Raw genomic sequence first — 24300 nt, 5'->3', positions numbered from 1 at the left:
CGCACTATACAGGCAAAGCATACCGTTCATAGAGTACATAGGGGAGAAGGGAAGGAGAGGGTGCAGAGTATAGTGTTACGGGGTGCAGGGAAAGATCAACTTAATATAAGGTAGGTCCATTCAAAAGTCTGATGGCAGCAGGGAAGAAGCTATTCTTGAGTCAGTGGGGTGCCTGATATCAGACTTTTGTGTCTTTTTCCCGATGGAAGAAGGTGGAAAAGAGAATGCCCGGGGTGCATGGGGTCCTTGATTATGCTGGCTGCTTTTCCAAGGCAGCAGGAAGTGTAGACAGAGGCAAAGAATGGGAAACTGGTTTGTGTGATGGACTGGGCTACACTCACAACCCTTTTTGTTTCTTGCGGTCTTGGTCAGAACAGGAGCCATATCAAGCTGTGATACATCCGGAAGGATGCTTTCTCTGGTGCATCTAGAAACCTAGGCTATGCCCTCTAGTCTTAGACTTCCTTGGAATGAAAAATGGGTTCTCTCTGTCTATCCCATTTGTTTCCCTCACTGCCTCAAAAACTTGGATCAAGTCACTCTATAACCTTCTAAGTTCTAGGGAATACAGCTCTACTTTGTGTACCCTTTCCTTGTAATTTAGTCCTTGGAGTGCAGGTATCATTCTAGTAGGCCTATACTACACAGCCCCCCAAGTCACTATGTCCTTCCTAAGGTATAATGCTCAGAACTGCTCACCATGCTCGAGGTGTGGACTAACCAGAGTTTTGTTTGGCTGAAGCATGACTTCTACTCTATTACGTTCTAGTCCTCTAGACATAAATGCCTCTGCTCCTAACATAAGGTGAGTTTGTGCTGCACCACATCCAAAGCCAATAAATCATTTCCCGAGACCAGAACTGAGTGCAGTACTCCAGATGGCGTCTGATCAAGGTTTTGTACAACTGAAGCATCAAGTTCATTCCCTTTTGTATTCCAATGCACTGGAGATAAAGGCCAACATTCATCAGCATTTCTGATTGCCTTTAGTACTAGCTTTTAACGATTTATGTGTTTGGTTCTCAAAACTCTTTGCTCCTCTACAGCGTCCAGTTTCTCAACGCTTAGAAAATACTCTGGTTTCATGGTCATAGGTCCAAAGTGATTGGCATAAGGATATCCAGCTTCAGTTAACTCCTCAGATATAGTCTTCACCAGAACTGAAGAAGGGAAATTAGGAAAGATAGACGGGCATTTTAAAGTTAGCACTGTTACCTCACACTCCAGGGTCCCGAGTTCAATTCCAGCCTTGGGTGACTGTCTATGTGGAATTGCACATTCTCCCCGTGTCTGCGTGGGTTTCCTCCAGGTGCTCTGGTTTCTTCCCACAATCCAAAGATGTGCAGGTTTGGTGGACTGGCCATGCTAAATTGTCCCTTAGCGCTCCAAGATGTACAGGTTAGATGGATTAACCATGGGAAATAGGTGGGGTTAACGGGGGTAGGGCGGGGGAGAGGTCCTGGGTAAGATACTCTTGTCAGAGTGTTGGTGCAGACTCGATGGGCCAAATGGTCGTTTCTGCCCTGTAGGGCTTTTATGAAAGTGGAAGAGATGGGGTGAAGTGGGGGAGAGTATTCAGGTGCATCCACCAATCACAGAAGACCAATAATTGAACTAGACTTCTGGCACTTGCACCTGAATCCAGTCAAGAGCGACTATTACACACAGGGCTCTAAATTCTTCCCGTAGCTTACGGAAAGCAGGACAATATGAAGGAGGTTAGTAACGAGCTGCGATTGGGCTAAAAGCAAAAATATTGAGGATGCTGAAAATCTGAAAAATAAACAGAAAATGCTGGAAATACTCAGCAGGTCTGACATCATCTGATGAAAGGTCACAATTTGAAACAACTCTGTTCCTCTCTCTGCAAATGCTGAGTATTTCCAACATTTTGTTGGATGATTAGAAACAGTTTGTAAACCAACCTGCAGTCTAGCTGGGAGGAATACCATAGAACAGACGTGCCTTTTAATGCATCCCCCTTCATTCTCTAAACCACAGGGATTACATAGAAAGTAGGAACAGGAGAAGGCAATTTAACCCTTTCTACCCCATTCAGACTCTTTCTAACTTATTAATATTGTAGTCCCAAAAGGGGTTTCTTCTAGTCAGTCATGCTGACCAATTCATGCTGGCACCTTTTTGGACTGTGGGCTCAAACTAGCATCATCACATGGGGTGGCGATGGCCTAGTGGTATTATCGCTAGACTATAAATCCAGAAACTCAGCTAATGTTCTGGGGACCTGGGTTCAAATCCCTCCACGGCAGATGGTGGAATTTGAATTTTAAACGATCTGGATTTAAAAATCTACTGATGACCATGAAACCATCGTCGATTGTCAGAAAAACCCATCTGATTCACTCATGTCTCTTAGGGAAGGAAATCTGCCGTCTTTATCCAGTCTGGCTTACATGTGACTCCAGAGCCACAGCAATGTGGTTGACTCTCAAATGTCCTTGGTCAACTAGGGATGGGCAATAAATGCTGGCCAGCCAGCGACGCCCATGTCCCATGAATGAATAAAATACAATAAGAGCAAAATACTGCAGAAATGTAATCTGAAATAAAAACAGAAAATGCTAAATAAAAACTTAGCAGGTCTGGCAGCATATGTGGAGAAAGAAACAGAATTCGAGTCCATATGGCTCTTGAGATAATGGAGAGACAATCAGAGTGAGGAGGTCAGTATAAACAATCACCCTTGAGTCATACAGACTTGGAACGTCGACTCTGTTTCTCTCTCCATAGATGCTGGCAGGCCAGCTGAATTTTTCCAGCATTTTCTGTTTTTATTATAGCTTCATAACAAACCTTCCTAAAACAGCAAGATGGTGTGGGAGTCAGAACTTCTCGATGGGTGGACTGGAGGCAGGGGTGGCGAGGGGGTGCTGGAAAAAAACTCAGCAGGTCTGGCAGCATCTGTTTGCAAGTTCATATGACTTGAGACAATCAAATGGGCTATTCGCTGCTCTCATTGATTGTATGAGTGTCGTGTCTTAAGAAATGTAAAATATGCCAAGAAGTGAGAAAAGCTTATTTTCCAATTAAAGCTCATTCCTATAGCATAGTAGCTATTTCTATTGGAAACCTAACCCACCTGTACATTCGCTCTTGCATCAAGATCATCCTTCTAGTATAGTAACTGTTCACTTTTCGTTCGAGAGCAAGATGAATATATGTTTTACACTATTATAACTTGGATTGAAGAAACGTCATTTATTTTTATTTATTGAGTAGCGTCACAAGTAGGCTTACATTAACACTGCAATGAAGTTACTGTGAAAATCCCCTAGCCACCCCACACTGGCGCCTGTTCGGGTGCACTGAGGGAAGATTTAGCACGGCCAATGCACCTAACCAGCACGTCTTTCCGACTGTGGGAGGAAACTGGAGCACCCGGAGGAAACCCACACAGACACTGGGAGAATGTGCAGACCCTGCACAGACAGGGACCCAATCCGGGAATCGAACCTGGGTACCTGGTGCTGTGAGGCAGTAGTGCTGATCACTGTACCACTGATGTCAGATATGTAGGCATTTAGTGGGACAGTATTAGGGATGGGTGAAGTAGTATATTTTTGGGGAAAATCACTGAGAATGGGAATATACACTCAATAGTTAGATGCTGAAGGATATTGATTAACAGAGATTCAAATGCAAAATTTTGTAAAATGGCAGTGTACTGGATAAAGCTGTAAAGACTCGATAGCATTTGAGGTTTTGTAGACAGCAAGGAAATTAAATGGTTGAAATCAATTCATCAGACAATAGTTAACGGTTATTGTTAAACGACTGAGTGCAGTTTTAGACATCTCAGCACCACCACCTAATGGGCAATTAGGGATGGACAATAAATGCTGGTTATGCCCACATCCCACAAATGAATAGAAAAAAGTCTTTTATAGAAAGGACATTAAACCTAGAGGAATAATTAAGTGTGAATTACTATGGAAAAACATAATTTCAAGAGATAATTGAGATAATAGGACTGTAATTACAGAGGGGGTAATGAGATATAAGTATTTTTAAAGTTACAAAGTTTTGATGCTGACCAGGGAAAGACTCTTTCCTTGGAGTAAATAGTGGTCATTGTTTTTTAAATTGTCAATTAAGCAAATGTGAATAGAAAGTTTAGAATAAATTTCTTCACGTGTAAAGTTGCTCCAGGACACAGTTGAATCAAAGGACGTTGCATCTTTTAGGGGAGAGATATTTTGCACAGAGGAAGGTGCAGTGCTCAGGGGTGGTAACACTGCCATGAAGGGCCAAATGGTCCTCAGAGGTTGTACAAGGTTGCTTCACTATTTAAGGCACTAATGATCTGTCACCAATCACTAAGGCTCTGCAACTCAATGAACAGAGTTGGTACAGATATCCTAGTTGGACTTAAAGGGCAAAAGCTCAACTAAATCCCCCAGAGTGGCCACTATATGCCAAGGAGACTGTAATAGTTATTGAGAACATCAGTGGATACACGGCGGGTCCCACTGGACTGGAATTAACCCAGTGCAGTTCATATTTTCAAAAAGGAAAACAAAACGCATTTGAATCGTTACAGATCAATCAACTGGGCAACTGAATCAATCATTTGAACCTAATTGAGATAGATCAGTTACGATCCTATTACATTATCATCCCCAGGTTGACCCCTGTGCACAGATGTATTTTTCTCACTAGCTCTTGATCTGAACAGGCTGGAATGAAACCAATTTATGGGTTGCTCCAACTGTGAGCAAAGCCCAGATACAAGGAGTCCGCGGCCTTTCTGGTGGCATCAATGGGAAGTGTGGAACAATAGGAGTTTACAGACTCCATGTAGTAACTGGACCACACAGTCTAGTGAGGTTCCAGGCTACTTTCTCAGTGAATTAACTGATATCTGCTCGGCACTGTGCAGGTGCACAAGCCACCCAAGCTGGGGAGGAGTGGGTGGAGAAACCAACCAGCATTCCCGACGTGTCATTCAGGCTCGGTGTGTGCCAGTCTGGCTCTTGGGTCAGGGCAGGATGTGTCTGCTCCATGACCAGCCCATTGACTTAATTGTTTAGGATCCCACGTTAAGAATGGCTGCTCAGAGAAGCTGGCACCAAGAGTCAGAGTCTCCCGGGAGAGGGGGGAGGGGAATTCGGGCAGGAGGCAATGGGAGGTAAATGGCACTTTGTGAAATTGACTACATGGTCGAATTGCCATCCCATTAATTGTTTTTGACACGGCAGCTGTGAGCCGAGAGGATCATCGTAATCTGTCACAGCTCCCTGCATAACCACAAAAACCACAGGCACAGTAGTAATGCATCTTGTTTAGTGAGGCGACATTTAAGTGGGATGCTGTTAGCCACTGGTATCACTTACAGACAGATGGTGTTAGACGAGAGTTAGACAGAGGCTGCTACCTCCGAGTAGGGCAGGGGTGAATGTGAGTATATTGGAATAGCAGACGTGAGCCAAGATTAGTAAAGGAGACATAGAACGTAACTGATACTGAATAGTTGTGTGAGAGAGGGGTCAGGTTACAGGATTAAGTAATCAGTGGCTGAGTGAATCCTTTTTGAATGCTGGTGCCACTGTATCCAAGTGGCCCAGCTGCTCTGCTGCATGCAGGAAGGTCATTAAATGCAGCAGCCTTGGTGGCGGGGCACCTATTTGAAAGGGTGTCATCTCATGTGGCAGTATGTTGGGACCAGGTCAGGGCTAGAAGGTTTTTTCTGGAAGAGTACAGAGTATGGTTTTTGTGCGCAGCACGGTGGCACAGTGGTTAGCACGGCTGCCTCACAGCGCCAGGGACCCAAGTTCAATTCCTGGCTTGGGTCACTGTCTGTGCGGAGTCTGAACGTTCTCCCCGTGTCTGCATGGGTTTCCTCTGGGTGCTCCGGTTTCCTCCCACAGTCTGAAAGACGTGCTGGTTAGGAGCATTGGCCATGCTAAATTCACCCTTTGTACCTGAACAGGCGCCGGAGTGTGGCGACTAGGGGATTTTCACAGTAACTTCATTGCAGTGTTAATGTCATCCTACTTGTGACACTAATAAATTAACTTCAACTTACTCTACTCTGGTTTGTATTTCATCTTGAGTGAGTGAAAAGTTATGGCTTGAAGTCCTACTCCATAGTTTGGAGTCCAGAGGCTCTAATACACTAATGAGGGAATGCTGCAGTGCTGGTCGTGTCATCTTTGGGATGAGATGAGTCCCTATCTTCCCTCTTGGGTGAATGTAAACTATCCCATGCTCCTATTCAAAGAACAGGAGCAGGGGTGTTCTACCAGTTATCCTGGTCAATGTTTATCCCTCAACCATTACTAAAAATAGGTGACCTGGTCATTACTTCACATGCTGTTTGTGGGATCTTGCTGTGTCCAACATTACAAAAGTGACTGCACTTCAAAGGTACTTCGTTGTTTGTAAAATGCTTTAGATGTCCTATCCTCACAAAAGGTACTTTTTTTAAAAACTGGATCTATAAAATTGAAGGATGTTGAGTAACAACTTCAAAGAGTAAGTGGGTGAATATCCAATTTGGAAATGTAGAAAGCAAGGAGCAGTTCTGGGTTCTAAACCTCATCCTGTGCTGCTGTGGGCTTAGTAACATTGAGGGGTGGAGCCTTTTTCGGCGGCAGGTAGAATAGCTTTGGCAGTTATATGGCTGTGGATCTAAAGGTTAAGGGGCTGTCCCTGTGCTGTACTGTTCTATGTTCTTATAACAGCAAATTATGAAATTGAATTCAGTAAACTTGGTCATTTCTAGACAATTGTCTCCAGGCTTTTGCTTTAAAACTTAACTGGTTCACTAACGACCGACAGAGAAGACTGTCCTTACCCAGTCTGGACCTTCATGTCATGTGAGGATTGTCAAATTCTCTAGGGTTTGGCCTGGAGTCAGTTAACAGTTAATCTGCTGAATACTGCCACAAGCAATTTGGTAGAAACATCTTGGTGATAATAAAAATATTTTTCCCCTTTTTTTTGAACATTTTCATTTGTTAGTTATTTTTAAAAATTGGAAATGAGAGTATGTCCAGTTGGCAAACTGTTGTCCCACACCACATAGTTGACATGATATCATATGAGAAATAGTGACCTGCCAGTGTCACTCATAATCTCACGTCAAATCAAATAGTGCTGTTAGTTATTGAAAGGGATTTAACCTTTGTTAGACAGATTGAGGTTTGACAGGAAACTCCGTGTCTCCGTATAAAATATACCAACTGGAAACTCAACTACGAGAGTTAAAGCAACATGAATCAGAACTTCACCTCTGAAGTTGAAATTGCTTAAGTTAAAGTAAAGTAAAAGTTTATTTATTAGTTACAAGTAGGCTTACATTCACACTGCAATGAAGTTACTGTGAAAATCCCCTAGTCGTCACAATCAGCGCCTGTTCGGGTACACTGAGGGAGAATTTAGCATGGCCAATTCACCTAACCTGCACATCTTTGGACTGTGGGAGGAAACCTGAGCACCCGGAGGAAACCCACGCAGACACGGGGAGAACATGCAAACTCCACAGAGTGACCCAAGCCGGGAATCAAACCCGGGTCCCTGGCAATGTGAGGCAGCAGTGCTAACCACTGTGCCACCATGCTGCCTCTCTACTACATTTTGAATGGGAAAAGTACTTGCTGATTTTACTTACTGATGGTGTAATTGAACCTGCAGTAGGTCAGCATGTGCAGGGGCTGGCTCTATACTTTCTATCACAGTTCTTATGGCAAGATTTTTGCTTGTTCTTAATTCCTTTAATGATGAACACACTGGCTCCATATTGTGAATGCTGAGTCAATTGATTTCAACACTTGAGATTGATCAGTATTTATTGTGTAAGGATATTCAGGAGGTATGGAACAAAGGCAAGTAGTTGGAGTTGAGGTGTGGTTCAGCCATCTCCTAATTGACTGGTGGAATAAGCTTGAGGCTGCTGTTGCTATATTCCTGACGCAAACTGAATCCCATGAAACCTTTTCAAGTGTAAAAGTTTCAAGATTTTCTTTCTTATCTGACCCAGGTGGCATTTTGGTTTAATTTATGTAATCTGGTTTTTAACTAAGAGTTTAACACCTATCTGAGATTAGGTGAGTTATTTGGGACCAGACTAAGTGGCCAACCGCCTTGTGTTTCACACATGCCATGCCAGTTTGAGACAATGGGATTTACAGAGGCATTCATACCTGTAATTTTTGAATAGCTGCTGCTTCTTGAGCAGCTGGGGTCTTGGCTGGTCAGATACTGCCAGGGAGTGGCATGGTGGCACAGTGGTTAGCACTGCTGCCCCTCAGCACCAGAGACCCGGGTTCAATCCTGGCCTTGGGTGACTGTGCAAACTCCAGTCACCTGAATGTACAGACATTCTCCCATGTCTGCGTGGGTTCCCTCCGGGTGCACCAGTTTCTTCCCACCGTCCAAAGTTGTGCAAGTTGGGTTGATTGGCCATGCTAAATTGCTGCTTAGTGTCAGGGAGATTAGCAGGTTAAATACATGAGGTTACGGGGCTAGGGACTGGGTCAGATTGTTGTCAGTGCAGGCTCAATGGGCCGAATGGCCTCCTGCACTGTAGGGAACTATGATTCTACTCCAAGATGGCACTTCTACTTCGCAGCAAAATGAACTAATCCTTACCATGTGGGCTCCTTCTCTAACTGGATAAAAACGGTCTGCTCAAGTTTAAATTTTAGAGAGTGAGAAAGACTTGCATTGATATGACCTCGCCAAAGTGATTTACAGCCAATTAAGTACTTTCACTGTAGTTACTGTTGTAATATAGGAAATATGGCAATCAATTTACACACAGGAAGATCCCAGAAACAGCAATGAGATGACCTGATAATGTTTTAGTAATATTGTTGAGGGATAATTGGCCAGGGCACCAGAGAGATTTCCCCTGCCATGCAATTTAATGCCATGGGATCTTTTATATCCACACAAGATGGCGGCATGGTAGCACAGTGGTTAGCACTGCTGCTTCACAGCCCCAGGGACTTGGGTTCGATTCCCGGCTTGGGTCACTGTCTGTGTGGAGTTTGCACATTCTCCTCGTGTCTGCATGGGTTTCCTCCCGGGTGCTCCGGTTTCCTCCCACAGTCCAAAGATGTGCGGGTTAGGTTGATTGGCCATGCTAAAATTGCCCCTTAGTGTCCTGAGATGCGTAGGTTAGAGGGATTAGCGGGTAAATATGTAGGGATATGGGGATAGGGCCTGGGTGGGATTGTGGTCGGTGCAGACTCGATGGGCCCGATGGCCTCTTTTCTATGATTCTATGAAGACCATAAGACCTAGGAGCAGAGTTAGGCCATTCGGCCCATCGAGCCTGCTCCGCCATTCAATCATGGCTGATTTTTTTTCTCATCCCCATTCTCCTGCCTTTTCCCCATAACCCCTGATCCCCTTATTGATCAGGAAAACAAAAGGGCAGATTGTTTAATATCTCATTTGAAAGGCAGTGCTTCCAACAGTGCAGCACTCCCTCAAAACTGCACTGGAGTTTCAGCCTGAATTACATGCTCTATTCCCTGGAATGGGGCTTGAACCCATGACCTTCTGGCTCAGTGTAAAAGAGGCAAGTTTGCTACCCACTGGGCTACTTCTCATTCAAAGCTGTGTCCTTCACAAATGTCAGCCAGGCAACAATCCTGGCAAGTTTAGTGAGATTAGCTTCTTGGTTTCATTTTCCATATTACTAGGAATTGAGTTTTGAATGTCACAAAACCTTTATTGTGTGCAGTCATGTATGTAGTGTTAAATAAACCAATATTTGTTTGCGTTTAGCTCCATCTCACACACATGAGACCTTCGAGAAGATTAAATAAAACACCTGGCAGCTTTTGCTACCAAATAAACCTGTTGGACTTTAACCTGGTGTTGTCAAACTTCTTACTGTGTTTAACCCCAGTCCAACGCTGGCATCTCCACAGCATAAGCAAAGTCAGTGTGCTCAGTACCTACACACAGTGAGGGGTCTAATTGTTGCAGCCCCTGAGGTCACAGAATTGTTTAACTAGGGAATGGGCAATAGAAGTAAACTCCTAGCTTTACAGAATGGAATGTTCTGTATCACTGGTCTGCTCTCTAAGCTTAGAGGACAGACCAGCGATACAGAACATCCAGTGCATATTTGTACCAATTGATTATTATTCCCTGGGGATTCTTGGTTTAGTTTGACTGATATTCTGTGCAGCAGGATTTTCACAATAGTGGAAGATTTGGCAAAGCCAAGTTGCAATTTGACCAAAATTACTGACCACAGGAATGGGTTGCACAAATGTGCCCTTTTTCTGCAAAAGCTGTGTTAAAAGTCCCTCTGTTCCACCTTCATTAAAGCCTCTTCCCACTCTCTGTATTATGACCCACCCTGTAGAGTTCCCTATTATACATGTCACCCGTTGGAGGAAATGTTTATGATTAGATGTTCTACCTATTGGGTTTCCTCCGGGTGCTCCGGTTTCCTCCCACAGCCCAAAGATGTGCGGGTTAGGTTGATTGGCCATGCTAAAATTGCCCCTTAGTGTCCTGAGATTCGTAGGTTAGAGGGGTTAGCGGGTAAATGTACAGGGATATGGGAGTAGGGCCTGGGTGGGATTGTGGTCGGTGCAGACTCGATGGGCCAGATGGCCTCTTTCTGCACTGTAGGGTTTCTATGATCTTCCATTCCTCATAATCACTAAAATTGATTGTTACCGGGTTCTCCCAGTACCGTGGACCCGGGTTCTATTACAGGCTTGGGTCATTGTCTGTGCGGAGTCTGCATGTTCTCCCTGTGTCTGCGTGGGTTTCCTCCGGGTGCTCCAGTTTCTTCCAACAGTCCAAAAGACGTGCTGGTTAGGGTGCATTGGCCGTGCTAAGTTAGCATTGCTGCAGCGCCAGAGACCTGGGTTCGATTCCCGGCTTGGGTCACTGTCTGTGCGGAGTCTGCATGTTCTCCCCGTGTCTGCGTGGGTTTCCTCCGGGTGCTCCAGTTTCTTCCAACAGTCCGAAAGACGTGCTGGTTAGGGTGCATTGGCCGTGTTAAATTCTCCCTCAGTGTACCCGAACAAGTGCCGGAGTGTGGCGACTAGGGGATTTTCACAGTAACTTCATTGCAGTGTTAATGTAAGCCTACTTGTGACACTAATAAATAAACCATAAAACTTAAACGGTTCTTAAATCGTTATAGTCAAATGGTTACGGATTTATTCAGCATAGGCATAAAGATAATCAGGCAATTTATAATTATATCCGATGATTGGAGATTAAACGTATTCCATTTTGAGTCCAATATTAAGATTGATCCAATCCTTCAAATCCAAATTCTTGTTGCAGTTTGCTACTCTTTATATGTTTTCTCTGTTGCGTACCGGAGATTAAACCAAAGGTTTAAGAACAACTCCGACAAGGAAAATCTCACAAGAACCTAGACCTTATCAATTGCTCTGTCAACAAGCTGAAACCCTTCCCACTAACATTTTCCACTGAGCTAGTGAGATCAGTGTAAAACATTTACCTTTATCGTACATTTCTGTCCAGTTGTAGTCAGTTGCTGTTCAAACATGAGTCTGTTCTGCATCCCTTAGCACTGCCTCACTATCTGGTCCTCCTGTTCTGTATAAGTTTTAATTAAAAAGATTATATTTTTCCTCTGCAGGAACAGCCAGTGTCCTTGAAACCATATCAGTGCTCGCGGTTCCCTCAAGCTTGCAAATCAGTTCCCTTCTGGCATATCTTCCATTAAGTCACATTCTCTATCAGGTCATTACTTCATTCAAGCACGAGAAGGTTGCAGGTGCTGCACAAATCAGTAATCCGTTCAAAAATGCAGTGATCACCAATTCAGAAATGCTGTGCAACTTCATATAGTATCAGCTGAAGAAAGAACCTGCATTTTTGCAATGCCATTTGGGGCCTGTGGACATCCCAAAGTGCCTTACAACCAATGAAGGACTTTTCAAGTGTGGTCATTATAGTGATGTAGACAACATGGCTGCCAATTTGCACACAGCAAGCTCCTACAAGCAGCAATGTGACATGGAGTGGGATTTGAACCCGCAGCTTTCTGACCCAGAGGCAAGAGTACAATCACTGAACCATGACTAACACCATTCTCTTTTCATTTTAAGACATTAGAATTTAAGTACCTTGCTCCCTGCTTAACAAAGGTTAAAATTTAACATTTCTGCAATATCATGTCACTCTAGAATGTTCTGGTTAACCCTTTCCTTAAGATTTATTGTAAGAAGCCTCACAACACCAGGATAAAGTCCAACAGGTTTATATGGTCGCACGAGCTTTCGGAGCGCTGCTCCCTCATCAGATGAGTGAAGACCTGATGAAGGAGCAGCGCTCCGAAAACTCGTGCTACCAAATAAACATGCTGGACTTTAACCTGGTGTTGTGAGACTTATTATTGTGTCCACCCCAGTCCAACGCCAGCATCTCCGCATCAGGCTCTATTGTGAAACACTCTCTATTCTTTTGGAATGTGGGTCAGGTTAGCAAGGCAGTCCTTACTGTGCCATTTCAGTTAACTGAGAGCATCGCAAATCAACCAAAATGTAGAGGAGTGGAGTCATATATAGACCAGACTGAATAGCAGTGGTGCTTTCCCTGGATTTCCGTGGTGTGGTTTGAACTTGTAACCTAAAGGTTGCGGGTTTCAGGACCGTAACCACTCGGCTGCCCTTTTCAAACCTCGTTGTGGAGCTAATGATTGCTGACAGCTATGGAGGTGCTAAGATGCTGAGTGATATGGTATGCGGTTCCTCTGGTGGGGCCTGAGATACGGTTTCCACTGGAGATGCGGAAGTTTTGGCACTGAGGTCTCTCTTGGCACTAGCTGCCCATTCAGTCCACCAGGTGTTTGTTATGAGACACATGCATCTTCCACAGTTTCATCTGTCTTGTTTTGTGAAGCTTGGTTTAGTCTGCAGAGATTCTGGTGTTTGGTGACCTTGTTGCTAAGTTACGAGATGGGGAAGATATTCTATACTCCATCTGGATAATACCTCGAGTTTTCTAGGGCTTGAGATCAGTCAGAAGGAGCACTGACCTGTTGACTTTTACTGTAACTCACACAAAGGAGCGCTTTATTACCATTTAAAGATTCCCATAAAGACTACAATTTAGCCTCTGTGAGCTTTCTGTCTCCCATTTTTACTTGACCCCATTTAAACACGTTAGTTGGACATGATCTGTTGCATTTTTAAAAAATTTTAAGCTTCAAATTCCCGAATGGCAACCGAGAGTCGGTGCAGACTTGATGGGCCGAATGGCTTCCTTCTGCACTGTAAGGCCAATTCTGGGCGTATTAATAAGTGACAGTCATCATGCATGCAATCTCTAAAGGATGGTAAGCGCTTTTTAAAATTTTATTCATTCTTGGGATGAGGAAGTCGTTGCCATGACCAGCATTTATTGCCCGTTCCTCATTGCCCTCAAATTGGATGGCTTGCTAGACAATTTCAGAGGGCAGTTAAGAATCAACCACATTTTGTGGGTCTGTATTCACAGGTAGGCAAGACCACATAATAACAGAGGATAGCCTCCCTGCAGGAAATTCATAAACCAGATGGGTTTTTATGACAATCGTGATTATCAGCGAGATGAATATTTTATTCCAGATTTATTCATTTATTAAATTTAAATTCCACCCCCCAAAGCCAGCTGATGTGGTAGAATTTGAACTCCTGCCTCCACAGCACTAGTCCAGGGCTCCGGAATACTCGTCCAGTGATATTACTACTAGGCTACACTATCACCTTGCCCCACGCATTGGCCCCTCATGAATGTGATTGTCTGAAATGCCCCTTTCTTCTGTTACACCAAAATCATTTAATTTAATTCGTCTCATATTGTAATCAAAATGGCACAGAGAGGAGCAAACACAGTTATGATTGATCTTGCCCAGTGAAATGTCAAATGCCATCTTTTAAGAAATGGAGTGTGTTCTAGTTCGAATGTGCAGAACGTTACGTCAAGACTGCTCCCTTTCACGTGCCCCTGGATGTACCAAAATACATTACAGGCTAGATGTTCCTTTTGAAGTATAGTTGTTGTTTCTGTAGGCAAATACAGTGGTAATTTTCTGCAGAGGTAAACCTCACTAACAGCAAATGAGGAAAATGATCACTTGATCGATTAAGGGATGAATGTCAGACAGGTGGATACTGGGGAAATTCCCCAAATGTTTTTATTAATTTGTGGGACATGGGTGTCACTGGCTGGGCCAGCATTTATTGCCCATCCCTAGTTGCCCGAGGGCAGTTGAGAGTCAACCACATTGCTGTGGCTCTGGAGTCACATGTAGGCCAGACCGGGTAAGGACGGCAGATTTCCTTCCCTAAAGGACATTAGTGAACCAAATGGGTTTTTCAGACAATCGGCAATGGTTTCGTGGTCATTGGTAGATTCATAATTCCAGATTTTTTTTTAAATTGAATTCAAATTCCACCATCTGCCGTGGTGGGATTCGAACCTGGGTCCTCAGAGCATTAGCTTCAATTATCTTCAAATAGTGCCTGGGATCTTTTACACCCAGCTAAGCAGGTAGACGTGGTTTCTGTTTAACATCTTGTCTCAAAGACTAAACCTCCAACAGTGCAGCTACTCCTTCAGTGCTGCACTGGGAGTGTCTGCCGAAATGGTGTGCTCCAGAGCAGGGCCTTGTGATCTGGGGTGAAGATGCAACCACTAAGCCAGACTTGCATTTCCATTTTGGGAATACTGGGTAAAGTGATGGGGGGAATAATAGAAGACAAAGCAGGTCATCAGTATCAAAACAGAGGAAAGATTAGATCGAACATCTGATGGAGGGTCCCTGTTGCTGGGTGATCCTTTTCAAGGGTGAAGTTAAGATGTCTGATTTAAGATGTAACATGGCTTGGAGCTCGTCTGCTATTGCCTCTTTGTCTTAACAGCAACTCAAGCATGTCAACCTGGTTAACCTGTTGGAGGTATTCAGACGGAAGCGCAAACTACACCTGGTCTTTGAGTACTGTGACCACACGGTACTAAACGAGCTGGACAAGTATCCCAGGGGGTGAGTGAATGACTACCCTCCTCTTTCTCTTCACCTTTAAAACATGGCCCAATTTTGCATCACTCTCCTTGAACTTTGAATTGCTGAAAGATTCTTATTTTTGTTCTGAAGATGAATTAATTAAGTTTCTGACCTCCGATCGTGGTGTGATTGACAGGTGCTCTGTCTTGCTTGCCAGCTGCACCAATCTACTTGCTAACTGGGAATACTGGTGCAATGCCAGACAAAAAAAAAATCACACATGAAACAGAGCATAGTGAGTCCAGGTCACCGTATCAATCCTTAATCATGTGGCCTATACTCTCTGGAACTTAGAAGAATGAGGGGTGATCAAATTGAGGTATACAAGATGATAAAAGGTGTGGATAAAATGGACGTGGAGCGGAAGCTTCCTCTTGTGGGGCATTCTAGGACGAGAGGTCACGGTCTTAGGATTAGGGGTGGCAAATTTAAAACAGAGTTGAGGAGAAACGACTTCTCCCAAAGGGTTGTGAATCTGTTTAATTCTCTAATCCCAAAGTGCGGTGGATGCTGGGACAGTGAGTAATTTTAAGGAGGAGTTGGACAGATTTTTAATTGGCAACAGGTTGAAAGGTTGCGGGGAGAAGGCAGGAAAATGGGTTGAGGAGCATATCAGCCGTGATCAAAAGGCGGCATGTGGGCTGAATGGCCTAATTCTGCTCCTGTATCTTATGAATTCATGAGGACAAGCCACAAGCCCCTACCATGAACATAAAAATTCTGTCTCCTATATTTAAGGCAGGTAACAATCCCACCCTCTGTAGTCTATCATATTTTAGGATTAAGCAGCAGAGAAGGGGATCATTGGGCCCACTTGTGAAAGAGTTATCTAATTAGTCCCACTCGCTCTTTCTCCATAACTTCCCTCTTTATCTGATTCTCTTTTGGAAGTTATCAAATTTGCTTCTATTACCCTTTCAGGCATTGCTATCCAGATTATTGTTGAAATTTTTAAAAATCCTCATGTTGCCTACAGTACTTGTGCCAATTACCTTAAATCTATGTTGATTACTAACCCTTCTGCCACTGAAAACAGTCATATTTACTCTATCAAAACCCTCCATGATTTCAAACACCCACATCAAATCTCCACCTAACCTTCCCTATTCTAAAGTGATTAACCACAATTTCTCCATTTGAAGGAGATTATCCACAGTGGTTCCAGTCTCTGCACATATCTGAAGTCTTAAACACGTTCTAGTAAACCTCCTGATATGATAGGTTCAGCCCTTACTACACTGATGATAACAGTAGATTCTGTCCTCCCTATGCTACGGTAGGTTCCACCCTGTCTCCTACACTGCTATTTACAGTAGGAATTCAATACACCATTTTTGCTCGCAATAGACTTCTGCATCCGACTATCCTCAACTCTCCCGGATCTAGTTTCAGACTGTCAACAGTCCACGTTAGTCGCCGTCTCTTGTTTAACCATATTAATGTCAAGAAACCCAAGAACTTGTTTCTGTTGGGGTTGTGGGCCCTTGGGGGCTGGGCGGAGCCTTCAACTTGGCGGAGCCAACACGTGCGGCCAGGAGCCCCTTAGCGAGCTCAGTTCCTTAATGGAGAATGCACTTCCTTGTTCCCCACCAATGATCCACTGTAAACAATATTTTCTACCTGGGGTGAAAAGGTGACCACAAAAGCCATTGTAAAGATATCCTCAGCCCTGTTCTGCAGATAAAAGGTCCTTTTCAACTGTGTAATCCAGTTATTATCAGTGATATTTTTCAATTCATGCAGTCACTTGGTACTAATGGTATCACTGTGTTCTGGCACCAGGCACTGGCTCAGGGTTTTGGCATTGCACGTTATCTGGGAGTCACTAGTTGGTTGCCTGGCGACACATTGTGCCTGGAACTTCAAACCAAGTCCAAAAGGGGGAAGGAATTTTGAGTGTTCAGCTGTGCGCAGTTAAACAACTAAAGGAAACCATTTCAAAAGGCCTGAAGAGCAACAATAGAACACAAAGGGTCTGAGGAAAAGGTTAATCCATGCATAGATTGAGATATATGATCTGATTTTTGGCTATTTACTCTGGCAGAGAGGACTTGGGGGCACTGAGCTAGGGTAGAGGTTGTTGCCTGACTTGTCTGACTCCAGTTAGTTTATTGTTGACTACCCATCAGCCATTACCGTGGAATACCAAACCCGCCCTGGGTCTCAAGAATGGTAGACCACCGGACAAGGACCAAAGCCAAGGTTGGGACAGGAAGGCCACCATAGAGAGGAGCAATGAATAGAAAAGTTAGGGCTGGGTTAGTTTTTAAATCCTGCAGCTTATAGGGAGAATGGAAGACTAAAAATAGGTGTACATCTGCTTTATCATCAAGATGTGGAGATGCTGGTGTTGGACTGGGGTAAACACAGTAAGAAGTCTCACAACACCAGGTTCAAGTCCAACAGGTTTATTTGGTAGCACCAGCTTTTGGGGTGTTACTCCTTCTTCAGGTGAGTGAAGAGTTGTGTTCACAAACAGGGCATACATAGACACAGACTCAATTTACAAGACAATGGTTGGAATGCGAGTTTTTACAGGTAATCAAGTCTTTACAGATGCAGACAATGTGAGCTTGTCTGCTTTCTTGCATCTTTGTAGAAACTTGATGTCTGTGTCGATATGCACGATCTTCTTGGAGATCCTCTCCACTTAGAGCTGATGTCGATGGTAGCCATGATGTGGAGATACCGCCGTCTGTGTATGTATGCCCTGTTTGTGAACACAACTCTTCACTCACCTGAAGAAGGAGCAACGTTCCGAAAGCTTGTACTACCAAATAAACCTGCTGGACTTTAACCTGGTGTTGTGAGACTTCTTACTTGTCATAATCAATGCAGCAAAAGACCTGGCTACGTTCTTAATGGACAACGAGACTGCAGTCACTCTGGACTTTGTTTGATCCATCAACCCCCATCCTTGCAATAAATTGAACAACTAAGTTTATTTATTAGTGTCACAAGTAGGCTTACATTAACGCTGCAATGAAGTTACTACGAAAATCCCCTAGTCGCCACACTCCGCCGCCTGTTCAGGTACACTGAGGGGGAATTTAGAACTACACTCTCTTCCCCCTGCTGCTGGTCTCGTGGACAAGTGTTAACTTATTTAATGTGCCAAACAGGCTAAATGGTTCGCGTGTTGCGTGGTCTCCAGGGTAACACGAACCCCCTTGTCCTTCAGTCGATGTTGGAAGAGACAGCTAGAGAAGGGGGCAAGGTTTGGGAAGTGATAGAAAGGGAGCTGGGGGGGAGGGGGGGGGGTGCAGTGGAGATGGAAAGAGGATGATCGAGAGTGCAGGAAACACCCGCGAACGGAAGGAAAACCCGAGTACAGCAGGCTGTTTAGTGGTTGCCATGCCAGCAGGGCACTGTTTGGTTTTGCACCAAGCATATTTACAGTCGGAGCTAGGTTCTGCACAGCATACTAACCAGTTCGGCTGCAGGGAAAACAGTGTAGACTTAATCAGCTGTGTGGCAGCAATTAAACAGCAGCTTTCAGATTCTTATAGGAACCGTCCTTTTTTTTTAAAAAGAAAAGAACAGCAATTTTATTTCCTGAGGGAGAGGCCTGCTTGCTGAGATGAAAAACTATAAACAGACAGAAGTTTAATTAAAACTGAACAGCTGAGAAGGAAAATTGGATAAGGTCAATTAATGAACAGGTCCATGAAAGTTAAACTCTTTATAAAAAAGGTAATAAATAGCCCCATGTAGGATGTAATGAAGAGCTGCTCTTAAAATATATCCCTGACCTTTCAGCTCAGAAACTTTGGCTCCAATGAGGCCCACTCAGGTTCAACAACATCTCAGCATCACTGAACAGAACAGAGGGGCTGCCCTGGGCTTTGGGTGGACTGGATTTTACAACCCAGTAAAACCCAGGGAACTTTTTATTTTCCCTCTTATCCAGCAAGGGGCCAAAACGTGAAATCTTGGAAAACCATTATCGTTTTTGTATCTTCACATAACACTTTCTTTCTTCTTCCCCACTCCCCCCCCCCCCCCCCCCCCCTCAACCTTTGGGGAATAGTGAACAAAGAACAATACAGCACAGGAACAGGCCCTTCGGCCCTCCAAGCCCGCGCCGCTCCCTGGTCCAAACTAGTCCATTCTTTTGTATCGCTCCATTCCCACTCCGTTCATATGGCTGTCTAGATAAGTCTTAAACGTTCCCAGTGTGTCCGCCTCCACCACCTTGCCTGGCAGCGCATTCCAGGCCCCCACCACCCTCTGTGTAAAATATGTCCGTCTGATATCTGTGTTAAACCTCCCCCCCTTCACCTTGAACCTATGACCCCTCGTGAACGTCACCACCGACCTGGGGAAAAGCTTCCCACCGTTCACCCTATCTATGCCTTTCATAATTTTATACACCTCTATTAAGTCTCCCCTCATCCTCCGTCTTTCCAGGGAGAACAACCCCAGTTTACCCAATCTCTCCTCATAACTAAGCCCCTCCATACCAGGTAACATCCTGGTAAACCTCCTCTGTACTCTCTCCAAAGCCTCCACGTCCTTCTGGTAGTGTGGCGACCAGAACTGAACGCAGTATTCCAGATGCGGCCGAACCAACGTTCTATACATCTGCAACATCAGACCCCAACTTTTATACTCTATGCCCCGTCCTATAAAGGCAAGCATGCCATATGCCTTCTTCACCACCTTCTCCACCTGTGACGTCACTTTCAAGGATCTGTGGACTTGCACACCCAGGTCCCTCTGCGTATCTACACCCTTTATGGTTCTGCCATTTATCATATAGCTCCTCCCTACATTATTTCTACCAAAATGCATCACTTCGCATTGATCAGGATTGAACTCCATCTGCCATTTCTTTGCCCAAATTTCCAGCCTATCTATTTCCTTCTGTAGCTTCTGACAATGCTCCTCACTATCTGCAAGTCCTGCCAATTTTGTGTTGTCCACAAACTTACTGATCACCCCAGTTACACCTTCTTCCAGATCATTTATATAAATCACAAACAGAATCACAAACAGTGGGAAGGTGTTGGAAGAATTAGCAGACCAATTATTAACCTGTCGAACCGATCATGGAACACTCCTGCTATGGCCAACAGAGCCACAATATCTCCTATGTTAGAATTGTATTTTTAAATAAGGAAGCTGGTGTGCACCTGCCAACTTATTTTTGCACCTAGCAAAATGCAAATTCCAAAAAAAAACACAAAGCAAATCCAGTCATTATTCTAATGTTTTTTTTCTGTACCCAAAGGGAAGCTACAAAGATTTACAAGCAACCGCCAGTGTACAGGGAAATCTCTAACTGACTGTAAAATATTCCTAATCACAAGTGGCCTCAATGGGGCACCCCTGATTACAGAATACACTGTGCACTATGTGATCCTTGTATACTATAGAGACGAGAGCAGATCACTTGGTCTCTCGAGTCTGCTCCTCCATTCACTTAGATTTTTTTATTTATTAGTGTCACCAGTAGGCTTACATTAACACTGCAATGAAGTTACTGTGAAAATCCCCTAGTTGCCACACTCTGGCGTCCGTTCAGGTACCTTGAGGGAGAATTTAGCACGGCCTATGCACCTAACCAGCTCATCTTTCAGACTGTGGGAGGAAACCCACACAGACACGGGGAGAATGTAGACTCCACACAGACAGTGACCTAAGCCGGGAATTGAACCCTGGCGCTGTGAGGCAACAGTGCTATCCACTGTGCCTCTGTGATGACCTTTCCTTCAACTTCATTTGCCCAACTTTTATCCAGGGCCATTCATACCCTTAGCCGGCAAAAAGCTTTCAATCTCGGCCTTGACTATTTCAACTGATCCATAGCCTCTTGGGGCAGAGATTTCCAGATTTCCACAACCCTTCCATGTGAGCAAGTGCTTCCTGGGTGCTTCACTCGCTGAGTGACTTAGCTGCAATGTTAAGATCATTTTATGATTATATCCCTTTGCTTTTGATTTTCTAGCAGAGGAGAAACCATTTGGTGCGTGCGTGCGGTGTTCTGACATGATGTCCACCCATCCTTCCCCCAGTTGCAGATTAAGGTGCAAGCCACAGGATTTACAGGCAACCACCAATGTACCAAGAAACAATTCCCTCTGACCACAGAAATCATAGAAGAAATCACAGAAACCCTACAGTGCAGAAAGAGGCCATTTGGCCCATCGAGTCTGCACCGACCACAATCCCATCCAGGCCCTACCTCAATATCCCTACACATTTACCCGCTAATCCCTCTAACCTACGCATCTCAGGACACTAAGGGGCAATTTTACCATGGCCAATCAATCTAACCCGCACGTCTTTGGACTGTGGGAGGAAACCGGAGCACCTGGAGGAAACCCACGCAGACACGAGGAGAATGTGAAAATTTCCACATAGACAGTGACCCAAGCCGGGAATTGAACCCAGGTCCCTGGAGCTGTGAAGCAGCAGTGCTAACCACTGCGCCACCGTGCCGCCCAAGATTCCTATCAATAGCAATTGGTTCCAGTAGCTGGTACTAGGCCACAGAATGGTTCGACAGGTATGAGAGGAAGGAATTTAGGCAAGGTTGTGTGCGTGCGCGCCATGGGCCTGAGTTCAATTCCAGCCTTGGGTCCCTGTGTGTGGGTTTCCTCCGGGTGCTCCAGCTTCCTCCCACAGTCCAAAGATGTGCAGGTTAGGTTGACTGGCCATGCTAAATTGCCCCTTAGTGTCAGGGGGACTAGCATGGTGTTACAGGGGTCGGGCCTGGGAGGGGATTGTTATCAGTGTAGGCTCGATGGACCGAATGGCCTCCTCCTGCACTGTAGGGATTGTATGATCTGAGAAGTTGGTATGGGCAAGATGGAACTTAGGGTATGATTCCCCTCTCATGAATTGCATGTTGTTCATGTATGTCATGTGTCTGACCGGGATGAGATGCCAGAGACCAGGAAAAGGACAAATGGGGTGGGTATGAACTTTATTATTACTTCCCAACGGAGCAGCTCCGCGGGAGCTGGTCTGTGCCCTTGCTGCTTTGCCCGGCTAGCTGCTGCCTCGTTGGGTTTTGCCTTACAGTAATTACTTGTACCGTAGCCATCTCATTCGCAAAGAAGGGGAGTGCTGTTTGGAAGGCCTCGGTAAAAAGATAATTAAATTGTCAAGTGAAAGGAGACCTTTGTGACTATTAATATCAGATTCTTTGTACTGGTGTCTACTGATTTAAATAATGCAACATGACTTCTAAAATAAACTGAACCACACCGGCTCCTCTTACACTGACGCACTTGAGCTGGTCTGGTTTGGACTTGCGTTATTTTTTCACTTAATTCTTTCTTGGCAAGGCCAGCATCTGTTGCCCAACCCTGACAGGCTATTCCATTGGGGCAGCTGAGAGTCAACCACATTGCTGTGGATTTGGAGTCACTTGCAGGCCGGACCAGGTAAGGATGGCAGATTTTCTTCCCCAAAGTGGGCACTAGTGAACCAGATGGGTTTTTCCAACAATCGATAGTTTCACGTTCACCGTGGGCCAGCTTGCTTATAATTTCAGCTCTTAATTGAATTTAAATTCCGCCAGCTACTGTCGTGGGATTTGAACCCGTGCCGCCCAGAGGAGGATTAGCCTGGTGCGCTGGATTACTTGTGTCCAATCACATTACTCGTGCGTCACCCTCTTCCCCCAGGGAAATATTTGGGATTAGGTCTGAGGGGAAGTGTGATTAACGGGACTGTTCTTCTCTGCCTCTTTTTCAGAGTTGCAGAAGATCAAGTGAAGAGCATTATAAGGCAGACACTGCAGGCTGTCAACTTCTGTCACAAACACAACGTAAGTGTGGAAGAAAGGATGTTCTAGAAGGGTAGTAGGGATGAGCGGCAATTGAAGCTGTGGTCTTTAATGTACTGGCTGGAAGAGTGTTGTGGAAAGATGTCCAATTGTAACTTTCAATTGGGTGAATATTTGAAAAGAAAATATATGCAGGGTTTTGGGAAAAGAGCGGGGCTAATTGGATAGTTCTTTCAAGGAGGCATAGTGGGATAGGTGGCTTCTTTCTGCGCTTTAGGATCCTACAAAAAGGTAATTTGTCAATGAACTGTTAGACAGTATCCTTCGCCACTGTCCACTGTGCTGATGGATCAGTGCGTTTACCCAGTGAGTAAAGACTGGCCTCAAACACCGGTGTCTACTGGAACTCGGAGATTACAGTTGTCTATAGTTCTGGAGGAGAAAGATGACCAGGGGTTTCTAACACTATCTGGTGACTCCTGCTGATTGATTGGGTTGGCACAGGCTGGGCCCTGTGCACCATGCAGCATGGTGGAATACCCCTGCCCTTCAGGCTTGTCTGTGGAGATGTTCACAGGCAAGGTCATATTAAGTTGACTGGTCAAGCTGGTTAAACAGCTGGGTTTGGCTTCCTCCAGCGGATGTTGAACCATTGAAATGATGTGGAGTGGGATTTGAGTCGAGTGGCAGATTCCTGTTGTTTAATTTGGCTCTTTGCCAATATTCCAGCAGCTTTCATGGTCAGCTTCTGCTGTCGGGTTGTATTCACTTCTGCAACCTCACCATGATAGGATTTCAACTGTGTTGCTACACTGGTACCATAGCCCCTTGCCCTACACTCCTACTCCACCATTAACCCAGTACTGGGTGGGACTGGCTCTAAATGAAATGAGTTGGGTGGTGCAAGCTTGGTTCTTTGTGGAAGCCACAAGTCCACAGCACAAAATGCCCACTGTGCATTCTGTGGAACACAGTAATACATTTAAACTTGCACATCAAGCCTTTTGGGCTCACAACTAAATAACAGGTGCTGCATCCTGGCTCGCGTTCAGTCAAGCAAACTACAAAAGGTCGTGAATGTAGCCCAATCCATCACGCAAACCAGCTTCCCATCCATTGACTCTGTCTACACTTCCCACTGCCTCGGTGAAGCAGCCAGCATAATTAAGGACCCCATGCACCCCGGACATTCTCGCTTCCACCTTCTTCCTTCGGAAAAAAGATACAAAAGTCTGAGGTCACGTACCAACCGACTCGAGAACAGCTTCTTCATAGAAATCATAGAAACCCTACAGTACAGAAAGAGGCTATTCAGCCTATCGAGTCTGCACCGACGACAATCCCACCCAGGCCCTATCCCCATATCCCTACATATTTTACCCACTAATCCCTCTAACCCATGCATCTCTGGACACTAAGGGGCAATTTTTTAGCATGGCCAATCAACCTAACCCGCACATCTTTGGACTGTGGGAGGAAACCGGAGCACCCGGAGGAAACCCACGCAGACATGAGGAGAATGTGCAAACTCCACACAGAC

The 24300-nt window shown here is 44.8% G+C and overlaps 1 protein-coding gene across 1 annotated transcript in view; it reads left to right on the top strand.

Annotated features, from left to right (window-relative positions):
- The window catches only part of LOC144511385 (cyclin-dependent kinase-like 1), a 61407-nt gene that overhangs the window by 19578 nt on the left and 17529 nt on the right, over positions 1-24300 (top strand). The window contains exons 2-3 of the mRNA XM_078241688.1: positions 14880-15001; positions 22730-22802. Of these exons, the coding sequence (XP_078097814.1) occupies positions 14880-15001; positions 22730-22802 (195 nt within the window). The remainder of the gene's footprint in view (positions 1-14879; positions 15002-22729; positions 22803-24300) is intronic.

Source organism: Mustelus asterias, chromosome 24, assembly GCF_964213995.1.
Source record: "Mustelus asterias chromosome 24, sMusAst1.hap1.1, whole genome shotgun sequence".
NCBI lineage: Eukaryota > Metazoa > Chordata > Chondrichthyes > Carcharhiniformes > Triakidae > Mustelus > Mustelus asterias.
The sequence above is the reverse complement of the archived record's forward strand: the minus strand, read 5'-3'. Positions and strand labels throughout refer to the sequence as shown.